This window comes from Pinus tabuliformis, chromosome 7 (genome assembly GCF_031772625.1).
Source record: "Pinus tabuliformis cultivar Carrire ecotype Pingquan chromosome 7, CPIR1, whole genome shotgun sequence".
Classification (NCBI taxonomy): domain Eukaryota; kingdom Viridiplantae; phylum Streptophyta; class Pinopsida; order Pinales; family Pinaceae; genus Pinus; species Pinus tabuliformis.
In genome coordinates this window covers 1,608,492,550-1,608,505,234 of record NC_142293.1, presented here as the reverse complement: position 1 = coordinate 1,608,505,234, position 12,685 = coordinate 1,608,492,550, and the positions used below count along the sequence as shown (strand labels likewise).

At 31.9% G+C, this 12,685-nt stretch overlaps 1 protein-coding gene across 1 annotated transcript; it reads right to left on the bottom strand.

The window, feature by feature from the left end:
* Nucleotides 1-10,628: 10,628 nt before the first annotated feature.
* Nucleotides 10,629-11,156, bottom strand: LOC149254316 (7-deoxyloganetin glucosyltransferase-like). The gene has a single exon (XM_089454755.1). The coding sequence runs from the start codon at nucleotides 11,154-11,156 to the stop codon at nucleotides 10,629-10,631; it is 528 nt and encodes a 175-aa protein (XP_089310881.1).
* Between the last annotated feature and the right edge of the window lie 1,529 nt (nucleotides 11,157-12,685).

The following is a 12,685-nucleotide window of genomic DNA, read 5'->3' as shown; positions in this document are numbered from 1 at the left end:
AGTGTTCGCGTAATCTCCTTGGGGGAGTTGACATCCAGTCATATCTTCTATTACTTTTAGAACAGAGTAAAACAAATATTTTCAATTTTTTTTTAGAAAACTTTAAACACATTTTTTTTATTCTTTTATAAATTATAAATACAAATATAGTAAAAATATGTAGAGGAATAGATTAATTCAATGAAACAAATCTTTTCAATTTTTTTAAAAGAAACTTTAAACACCTTACTTAATATATGTTTAAATTCATGTGTTTTTAGATTTTCTATTGTTTTTAATTTGGCCAAAATTCTTTGGAATTACAAGTAAAGTTGATTAAAAAAAAAATTACAAGTAAATTTGAGTAAATATTATTTGGAATCACAAGTAAAATGTAGTTAGTTCCAAACAAAAATTCGTTAACATCTACTTGTTAGACAACCCATTAAGATCAAGTTATATATCATTATTTTTTTAAAACAATGGAGACATATAGAATTAATTGTTTTAGAAAACACATTTTCTTAATGGTTAAGACCATTTAAATTATAATTATTATGATTAGTGTATCATTAAAAATTACATTATTAAGCAAGAAATACTATTTTAATAAATATTAAGAAATTCAAATAATTAAAAAAAGCTATAAATATCTATAATTATGTTGAAAAATCTCACAAACATAAAACATATTATATTTTTTATTATTTAAATTTCCTAATATTTATTAATTTAACCTCCATATACCACATAATCATAATCATGTAGATATTAATGTAGTCCATTGGAATGCTTAGGTTGTGATATTAATGTCCATTACAAGGATTACCTTATCATATTAACAATCTATTGTTTTATTAATAAATAAGTAAAATGATTTTAGATTAATTCTAAATATGAAAAAAATTAATATATATTAATATGTTGTTTTAGAAATTTAGTAATATAATTTTAATTTGATATTTTTGAATTCATTATGATTGAGTCAATTTTTTTTGGTCAAATTCCAACCAGAAATTATTTAGGTCATTCACATTGCATACGTAATTAAAACATATAACTAAAATAAATTCACTATTATACAAAACATGTAGCCATAGGATCTTGAATCTAGAAAAAAAACTAAGTTGTTCACAAACTATTTTTTATTGGTTAAAATTTTACTTTTACACAACCATTAACATTTCTTATCCTTAACAAAATGGAAAATTGTGTATGGTAAATTATGTCTTTATGTTACTTTTAATTTTATTCAACATTAAATTGTTTTGTTGATATCAAATGCCTTTTTTTTTCACTGTTAGGTGATTTCACTGTTTCATTGTGGATCCAGCTATTTGGAGTTGTCTTCCATTCAAAGTTCTTGAACTTGACTTCCTGTGGCTCTCTTTATCAATTGTGATAAATTTTGGCACTGTTTGTCAAAAATGGAAGAATGCTTTGCAAAACCCTTCTTTTTTTTTACGTTGCAAGAATCTCTCTACAAACAAATTTAGATTTCTCGTTCCTTTCCTCAATAGCGAAGATAATTGTTTTTTGCTCAATACCTTAATCAGAATGGCCACGTATATCAATTTCATTTGGGATTCATAGATTCAAGATACAGAGTAGAGTGTATTGTTAGACCATTGGTGGTTTTATCCTTACCAACAGAATGCTCCCAAACACACAACTATTTTGTAACGAATCCATTTACAAAGGCATTTAAAAACATAGGGCCAATACAAATTGGAGACTCGAGATTCTTTTCATTATTGGAAAATGTAAGGAGCAGAATATATGACTGGGTTGTTCTAAAACATATCTATGATAGAATCCAGTTTGAATTTTATGTTTGTAGTAGTCTTGATAGGGTATGGCAAAGGGATGTTGTTCCCTTTGGTGGCACTTAGGGATTATTGGAAAATGTAAGCAGCAGAAAATATGACTGGGTTGTTCTAAAACATATCTATGATAGAATCTAGTTTGAATTTTATGTTTGTAGTAGTCTTGATAGGGTATGGCAAAGGGATGTTGTTCCATTTGTTGGCACTTCACCCCCTAAGAATGTAGTGTTTTATAAAAGTAAATTGTTTTGGTTGTATCTCGACAAGGAGTATGAAGATTATCCTCGGTACGGGTATACAATCTACTGGTTTGACGTAATAAAAAATGAGTGGGGTTTTTCATTTGTTCCAATCAGTGACATACGTTGTATGTCATTAGCAATATACATGAATCAGTTGATATGCCTTGTCAATGATGGCTCCACTTCTGTATGGTCAATTGAAGAATTAGATCATTTCCAATTTGGTCAACCATGTGTTGAACGAAGAATTGACTACTTTGAAGATGATTGGGGTTTCAGATGGAAGTTGTTGGAAGAAATTTCTACATATATAAATAGCAAATGTCCTGGCTATCTTCCGTTCCAAACAATCCATGGTCTAGCTCTTAATGTGCAAGTATAGTGAAGTTCCTTTCCTATTATATGACATGGTAACTCGCATATGTTTTCCAGTAGATATTGATAATTCAACTAATGAGCAGATGTCTCGGTTTTGGTACCCAACATTGGAAGATTGCAATGGAGATGTTTTTACAATTGTTGCCCGTATGGATTCTGTTGATGAGATTCCACCATTGGATATGGTGATGGATTCTTAGGATATTAGTATTCTTAGGAGTTCTTATAAATATTTCCATTTTATATACTCTCTGGTTGTGGAAAATATTTCCATTTTTCCTCTATACATACTATGTGTCTTTATGGTAATACTTTAAAATTATGTTTGTATCGATCTTTGTGATGTAAAATATTTAATATTGTTTCCCCTAAAGTTTTATTATTTACAGATAAATGTTTCTCGATGTTTATGCATTTTTCTTTGTTTGTATAATTATAATTTCTATGATTTATGTTATACATATAATTTGTATTGGTTTTTGTCATTGATTCTCAAACAATGTTATATGTTTATGTTCGATTTCGATTAACTCTGTGCTTTTCTATTACGAAGCATGAAAATGAAATAATATATATATTTATGACATCCATTGTTCATATTTAAAAACAAAATATGTGTGTGGAAGTTGCACTTGATCTACTTAAATCAATAGCATAAGATTAGGTAGAGATGGTTTATCAAATGTAATTTTGTAGTTTGTTTTGAGTGTTTTTTGCATATCAATATTGTCTCTATATTCATATTACTTTATGAATAAGTTTATATTATTTGTAAGTATATTTAAATTACTCATAATTAACCTAATTAATTGTTCACTATAAATTAACTATGTGGCACCATTGTTTTGAGAATGGTTTAAACATTTTTTTACGCATTAAGATCAAGTTATATACCATTATGTTTTCAAAACAATGGAGACATATAGAATTAATTGTTTTAGAAAACACATTTTCTTAATGGTTAAGAACATTTAAATTATGATTAGTGTGATGTAAAATATTTAATATTGTTTCCCCTAAAGTTTTCTTATTGACATGTAAATGTTTCTCGATGTTTATGCATTTTTCTTTGTTTGTATAATTATAATTTCTATGATTTATGTTATACATATAATTTGTATTGGTTTTTGTCATTGATTCTCAAACAATGTTATATGTTTATGTTCGATTTCGATTAACTCTGTGTTTTTCTATTACGAAGCATGAAAATGAAATAATATATATATTTATGACATCCATTGTTCATATTTAAAAACAAAATATGTGTGTGGAAGTTGCACTTGATCTACTTAAATCAATAGCATAAGATTGGGTAGAGATGGTTTATCAAATTATGTTTGTAGTTTGTTTTGAGTGTTTTTTGCATATCAATATTGTCTCTATATTCATATTACTTTATGAATAAGTTTATATTATTTGTAAATATATTTAAATTACTCATAATTAACCTAATTAGATGTTCACTATAAATTAACTATGTGGCACCATTGTTTTGAGAATGGTTTAAACATTTTTTTACGCATTAAGATCAAGTTATATACCATTATGTTTTTAAAACAATGGAGACATATAGAATTAATTGTTTTAGAAAACACATTTTCTTAATGGTTAAGAACATTTAATTTATAACTATTATGATTAGTGTATCATTAAAAATTACATTATTAAGTAAGAATACTGTTTTAATAAATATTGAGAAATTCAAATAATTAGAAAAAGTTATAAATATATATAATTATGTTGAAAAATCTCACAAACCTAAAACCTATTACAGTTTTTATTATTTAAATTTTCTAATATTTATTAATTTAACCTCCATATACCACATAGTCATAATCATGTAGATATTAACATATCGACATGGTAATACTGATTACATCTCCAGATTCTTTGTCAGAAAAAAAAAAAAAAAACGACTTGCTTTTGAAATTGTCTTAAGGCACTTTGCTGAATATGAGATTCGTGAAGCTATTCTTACGATTATTCAGGGCACTTTGCTGAATATGAGTGTGTGAAGATTAATTTTGATGTTTCTTCTCTGACTATGCTGACATTCAATGATTGTCACTGGAACCCTATTGTGCATGCATAAATGTTAGAATGAATAATGTAAGGCCTCCTTTTCACTTTCCTTTTCTTTTTGGTTTTTATTCTTTTTTTAGAATTGTAGGCTACCTCAAGGGAGGTTTTCAACCTATAGGACTAACCCAGATGCCTTAAAGGAGGTTTTCACCTGGGGAATTTTTTATTCCCCTTTTCTTTCCTATTCTTGCAGACCCTTTGGCCACCTCATGGAGGTTTTCAGCCCAAGAACTTGCCTCAAGTGCCTCATGGAGGTTTTCACCTGGGGTTTTTTTTCTCTTTTGTTTTGTTTTGTTTTGTTCTATTTTCTTCCTTTTCTTCTTGTCAAGGGTTGAATGGATTAGTATATTTGAGGCTCCTAATCACATTCAATTGTTTTGTTATTGAACTGGTAGGTTCCTCCTTTGACAAAGGCTTCTCGTAGAATCTCAAGCTATAAACATTAACCAAAAGTGGGATCTTCTCATGATCAATTGTTTAGATCTGAATAAATCCATTGTCATAGAATGTTTCCACCATGTAGGGATCTATCCATGTTGTCATCAATTCCCCTTTGAAGTCCTTGAATGTAGATTCATATAAGAGGGCCAAATCACCTTTCTGGAAGGTATTCTCTCTGATTTGTTTCTCATGCCAAACGTTTCTTATCAATTGAACCACTTTAGTATGCATAATAGCCTACAATCTGATTTCATAAAGGGAATTAAGTTGTCCTCTCCTCAGATATTATGATGTCTAGATCAAGTCATGTCGTCATTCTCAAGGTGGTATACTCAAATTCAAAGTACAGTAGTGTCTTATTACCATAAACCAACTTGAAGGGGTTGAATCTGGTGGTGTTCTTCTATGTAGTATTGTAGGCCCAAGTGGCCTCCATAAGCCTAACTTCCCAATCCATCTTGCTTCTGCCAACAACCTTACTAAATATGCCTTCCAAACCTTTGTTGGTCACTTCCACTTTCCCATTTTCTTAAGAGTGATATGGGTTGGAATTCCTATTCCTCATGTGACATTTTTTTATTATCCCCTCTATCAAATTAGAATTTAATTGAGTTCCTTTATTAGTGAGTACTTCCGTTGGGAAACCAAATTTGTAGAAAACTTTCTCCCTTAGTAATTTTTCCACCTTTTATTTTGTTGCTGCTTTAAATTCCTTCACTTCAACCCACTTTGTTAGAAAATATGTACATATAATAATATACCTCTTTTTTCCAAATGGTCGGTCAACGAATCCAATGATATCCATACCCCACTTCTCAAATGACTTACGAACCACTTGAGGTTGTAGTGGAATTTCATCCTTTTGTGTGGGCTTACCCATCCTATGACACTCATCACATCAAGCAGTGTACCTCCTAGAATCTTGAAGTAGGGTAGGTCAATAATATCCTGCTTTGAGAGTTATGAAGGTTGTCTTCTTGGTAACGAAATGCCCCCCACAGGGCCCATCATGGCATACTAATAGGATATCAAAGACTTCTTCTTACCGTACACATCTCATCAAAATCTGATTTATGCCCAATCTGAAAAGGTTCCCCCCAATCCATGAGTAAGGGGTGCTCTTCTTGAAAAAATTTCTCTTTTCCTTGGAGGATAGATTGGGAGAAACTGTCCAACAAACAAGAATTTTTTTATGTCATCAAACCAAGGTGACATAAATGAAATGGTGAAGATCTGCTCAGATGATCTATCATCTCTTTATTCTCTAAAGGCAGGGTTAGTCTACACAAGAAATATGCAACCACATTCTCTTTCCTTGGCTTGTCAATAATGGTTAGATCAAACTATTGCAATAAAAATAGCCATCAAATAATATTAGAATTGACATCCGGTTTGTTCATCAAATACTTAATGGTCTCATTATCAGTGTGCACAAAAACTTGGTACCCTGTAATGTATTGTCTAAACTTATTCAAGGAATGTACAATAGACAAGAGCTCTTTTTCAGTAACTGTATAGTTAAGTTCAACCTTCGATAAATTCTTACTAATGAAATAGATAGCATAAGGCAACTTACCACCAACATTCCCAAGCTTTCCCTTACAAATTTGTAAGATGCATCTGTGTGCATATTAAAAGGAAAGGCCCAATTTGAGCCCTTGAGAACTGGTATAGTTATCAACTTCTCCTTGAGCTCTTCACATGCTTATTGACATTGGTATTTCCAACAAAAATATGAATCTTTTGTTAGCAAAAAAAACAATGGTGATTCCATCTTATTAAAATCCTTGATAAATATCCAATAATATCCAACTATTCCTACGAAACTCCTAACATCCCTTTTTTTCTAACGAACATAGACTCTTCTGTTAATGAAAATCTTGTCATGGTCAACTTCAATCCCTTCCTTAGAGAGGAAGTGGCCTAGAACAATCTTTGCAATCATAAGAAAAATCACGTTTTTCTGGTCTTAAAAGAGAGACTCATTTCAATTTATGTCTTCAACACATTACACAAGATATAGAGGGCTTCGTGGAAGGCATATCCATAAGGAGTGAATTTGTCCATATAAATTTCAATTGACTCATGAAGAAGATCAGAAACAATAATCAATACTGCCCTCTAGAAGGTAGCAGGGGCATCACAAAAGCAGAAAGGAAGGACCATATTGGAAAACGTCCCCCATGGACATGTGAAGGTGGTATTATCCTAGTATTAAGTACTAATTTGGATCTCATTGTACCCGTTGAAACCATCTATAAATGAAAATAAAGTTTTCCCTGCAAAACCATCCAAAATTTGATCAATAAAGGTAGAGGAAAATGGTCTTTCTTGTTAGTCTTGTTAAGTTCCATGTAGTCAATGCAAACTCTCTTTTTCCCATTTTTTTGGGCACAATAAAAGGAGGTGATACCCATTCACTATATGAAATAGGATAACTAATAAATCTTGCATCCAATAATTTATGCAATTCTTCTTTTACTATATATTTAAGTTTAGGGTTCATCCTTCTCTAGGGTTGGTGAAACAGTTTGTTACCTTCTTTAATATTTTGGCTTTAGATAACCTTCTTTTTCCACGTTTGCAGACATGAGTGAAGAAGGTTTGCTCGCATACAAGAGCCTCTTCAACTGTCTTGTTTTCACCAACGAGGAATCAACATCAATCTTCTTGTCCTTTTTCAGACGAAGCTCCGGATAGATTTTCCAACATTTACCTTACCCATGTCCACCTTTCTTACAGTAAGTGAAAAGTTTCTTTAACATCCACACTTTCTTTCCCTTCTCTTTATTCTAATGTGGAGATGGGTCTTCATATCATGTCCCTTTCATAGATGACAAATTTCATGTACAAATCCATTATTTTCCAACACTTGGGAACACAATGGTTATTAAATCCACAAAATGTGCATGGTTTCGTGTACCACAAATATACATTGTGAATCTTCATATAATATAAAGGAATTTTGTAATAATTAGATTTATTGTACATTCGATGGTTTCCATTGGTCCACTCTCTAATGTTAACATGTTCTAAAATTAGTGATAGATAATTTTATTCCAACAATAAGTTAATTAGTTTTCATGTTTGTAAAGACGACAATAAATATATCACCATGGAGTTGTGCTTAAGGTTCTCGTACTTTACTCATGTATGTTTCAGAAGCTTTTATGGGCATATTTTCTGGTCGAATTTGTCCGAAATTTGGTTGGAATTTGTTGGAATCACAAATTTGAGTTATTAACTCTCCACAATCCAAGTGCAATACATGTTTTTCATCAGTTTGACTTCTCATCTCTCCGCAATAAAAGTACCATAGGAAATTTTCATGTTGCTAAATCCATATAGGAACTCAAAAATGTATTTCAAACAATTTAAATTCAAAATTTGACAAAAAAAAAAAAAAAAAAAAACAAGTCAAATATCCCCATTAAAATTTATTAAACTCAAAAAAAAATTGACTTTGAAACCTTTCTTATTACAATATTATATTATAAGAAAAATTCCTTTCCACCCCTGGTTCTCTCTTTTATAATTTTTTTCTACATGATTTCACTAAAATTTTGAAAAACGGGAAAAGTAAAAGAAAATCATCCCCCTATCTACAAGTCATCTATTGTTTATTTGGAAATAATTACTTTGGAAATAATTACTTTATAGTGATTTTTTTTAAAATATACGAATCCTTTTACTCAAATCTTTCTTTAATATTTCAAGGTATTTATATTTTTTTTTTAGCATGTTTTAAATATTTCAATGTATTTATGTTCTTTTAACCTGTTTTTAATTATTTAAAAGTTATTATCAAATTTGGTGGCGGTGCTAGGTTTATATTTAAATAGATTTAAATCCCACTTTATTGGTATAAACTACTTATTCTTATTGGTTCATTTGTAAACTTATGATTTTAATTATTTTCAATATTTGAAAATTAAAACATCCTTAATCGTATTTTTCTATTTCATATCTTTAAATATACAATTTAACATAAACTCAGTGTATTATTTACCTGTGCAAGACAGTATATTATTTATATGTGAAAGACACATTCATTTAAGATAACCACTTCTTGAAAAAACCAAGGATAATGTATCGAGCAAGGCCTTGCCTAAAGTAATAAATCATATAAGAGAATGTATACCCATTAAAAAAACTTAAATCTATTGCATGATCATCTTAGAGCGAAATCTTGGAGTCATACAATCAGTCGGGAATAATATCACTTATATATGGCTTCAATATAATTATCAATCACTGCAGCATCGAGTGATGGTTGGGGATTTTTCTAGTAAAATCCCAAAAACAAAATAAACTGAATACAGAGACAATGTTTTGTTTTTTCTCGATCTTTAATACAGGAAAACTTAAAAATTTCTGAGCAGAGCATTACATACACCCACAAAATCTTTGTATTCATTAAAAAAAATTCCTGATACAAGATTCATCCTCTTTCACTGAGAGAGATTCACCAAAAAAATTCAACAACAAAAGTTACTCTATCTCCTCTTGAAATTTTACATTACTGTGTATGAAAATCTCTTTTACATTTACCGTTGTAAAAAACAAACTTTTACATATACTGTTGTAAAAATAAAAATCACATTATACACTTTGCATATTACAAAAACTTCTAGCACTCAAGCCATTACATTACAATACATATGATTTACATCGAATTTGTTTTTGCACTGCTGTGCATTCTTTTCTTACAATATGAAATCAACACAAACAAAAATTTCACGCTACTCCCCCTGTTGTCTCTACACTCTTGTGCGTTCATTTCACATTGCATTACAAAATCTTCGTCTTAGTTTCTCTTTGCCTTCACCTTCGCACTGTTGTGCAAACTTCAGTTTTCTTACATTACAGTCAATGCATCAAAAAAAACATATATATCATATGATGCGTATGCAATTAAAAAAAATTTACATATTTTTTTCAAACTTTAGTTTTCTTACATTACCGTCAACGCATCAAAAAAAACATATATATCATATGATGCATATGCAATTAAAAAAAAATTACATATTTTTTTTTCGCCCATACTTCCGTATATAAAAAAAACATTAATATTTTTAGTTTTACCAATATCCTACGAATCGGAGTAAATAAATTTAATTAAAACATACAGAGTATACGAATCCAAAACTGGTTGCATCTGATGAGTTTGTACGGAAACCACCTACAAACCAAAAGCGGTCCGATAAGGTAGCGATTTTCTGGAGCTGTTTTGGGCGCAGTTGAAATTACGTTCTCAACAGTGATGAACGGTCGACCATATAACCCAAGAGTTTGCCACTGAAATAAGATTTGCAGAGCTCTACGTTAAACCCAACAATTACTGACATCCCCTTAACTACCTTCACATCGAATACCTATCATACCATGTTTCTTCGGTAACTTATATCTATTCTATCTTGTTTTTGTGAGAGCTTAGGGAACTCCCTGGAGCGACCTGAAGATCCACAAATTAGAGAACTCTAGTTAACTCTAAAAAGAGAAATGAAATTAAATACTAGATCTTGATGTACCGAAACCTACCAATATTCGCCTTTAAACTTCCGCCTCAACCATCTGGGCTATTATTTGATGCATTCTTTTGAGGAATTATTTGGTGGAGTAACTTCTCTAAGTTGTTGTTAGAAGATCCTCCATCCTGGACAGCGGGCTTCGCAGCTTGTTACAGTTTTCCAACTCTTTTCCTTATTTTAACTCCTTCCTCTCCTCCTATCAAATTCCTCACCAACACTGCCACCTCTTCCCTCTTCAGCATCTTTTTTAAATGCATTCCTATTTCCCACTCTTCACAAATGAATTTCGCATTTGTAGGTTGCTCGGCATAGGTGGGCCAGCATATCATCGGCACTGCCGCGCTTATGCTTTCCAACGTGGAGTTCCACCCGCTATGAGTCAGAAACCCTCCCACAGAAGGGTGGGACAGTACTTTTATATGGGGCGCCCACCCCACCAACAGACCTCTATCCTTTGTTTCCTCAATGAATTCCTTTGGCAATATGGCAGATTCACCATTAACTATATCTTGTCGGATAACCCACAAAAAGTGTTGGTTGCTGGAGGCCAATCCCCATGCAAATTCCAGTAGTTGTTCATTGGACAAAACTGCAATGCTTCCCAAACAAACGTACACGACAGAGCATGGATTCTGTTTATCCAACCATGTGAGGCAGCAACTTTCTTCATTCCACATACTCAATTCATCCGAGGGTCCATCTTTACTCTTACAATGAAATGATTGAGATAACAGTAGAGGACCGATGGCATATATGATGGAAATTTCTGTTAATTTCAAACACAAAAGAAATTTGCATAGAGAACAACGCTCTGGTTTTCTAGAGGATCTTAATCATATAAAAATAATAATAAAAACTGTTACAGAATTTGTCTTCCTCAACTCAGAGGGATTTACAACAGGAACTTCAGTTCCAGAATCTGATTCCACTAACTCAGAAAATTATATCTTCAGCACTCCTGTGCATTGCAGAAAAAGAAGTCTAGTTTTGGTTAATCCTCTACTCACGTCTCTGATCTTGCATTTTTTTTTATATTGAACAACAAAAAAAATATCTTTCAATACGTGTTCCTTTTCTCATACTTCCGTGAAATAAAAAATAATAAAATTTAAAATTTCACGTACATTTACCAACCCTAGTAACTATCATTAATTACACCGCTGAAAATATCCTACTGGAATTTAATGCATGGCTTATCACAATATCGCACCATCTCATCACAAGAAGAGAAAGGATGTGCCACCGCTTCTATAACCTTTAAATCATGCGATTTACGATATGCGATCAGATCGCATCGCGAAATCGTAATCACATACAATCTAAAGGACGCGGTGAAGGTTGACAAGAAAGGAAGTGCGATATGCGATCTGCGATCGCATCGCAGAGAAAAAATCTGCAGTTTGAAATTATCATTCCAACACTCCCCTTTAATTTTAACTGCTGGGTTTTTTCTGCATACCCAGGCATTTCCTGAAATGATCAAAGCTTTTCTTTGCCAATGGTTTTGTCAAGATGTCAGCTAACTGTTCCTCTGTTCTGCAGTGCTGCAAAACAATCTCACCATTGTTAACCAATTCACGTATGAAGTGAAATTTGGTGTCTATGTGTTTTGTTCTTTTATGAAAAACAAAATTTTTAGACAATGCTATTGCAGAGCTATTGTCACAGTGAATGGTTGTGCCCTTTTCCTGTTCATGACACAAATCTTTGAGAACTCTTCTCAGCCACACTGCTTGGCATGCTGCTGTTGTTGTTGCCACATACTCTGCCTCTGCTGTTGACAAAGCCACAACCGATTGCTTCTTGGAAGCCCATGAGATGACTCCCGATCCCATATGAAACACATATCCCGATGTGCTTTTCCTATCATCAACACTTCCAGCCCAATCACTGTCAGTGTATCCTGTCAACATGAAACTTTCAGAAGAGGAGTATAAAATACCAAACCCCTTCGTTCCATTCACATACCTTAGAATCCTCGTGGCTGCCTGCCAATGAGTCTCTTTCGGTCTTTCCATAAATCTGGAAATTAAACTCACAGCGTGCATAATGTCTGGCCTAGTTGCAGTCAAGTACATAAGGCTGCCAACTATTCTCTTGTACAATTTTGGATCAAAATATTTGCTGCTGTCTTCTTTGGTTAATTTCAGCCCCACTACAGTTGGAATCACAGTTGCTTTGTTTTTCTGCATGTTAAATCTCTTCA

Bases quoted from the DNA above. Each gene is read 5' to 3' on its own strand.
- LOC149254316 (XM_089454755.1), bottom strand. From the start codon at position 11,156: ATGTGGAATGAAGAAAGTTGCTGCCTCACATGGTTGGATAAACAGAAT.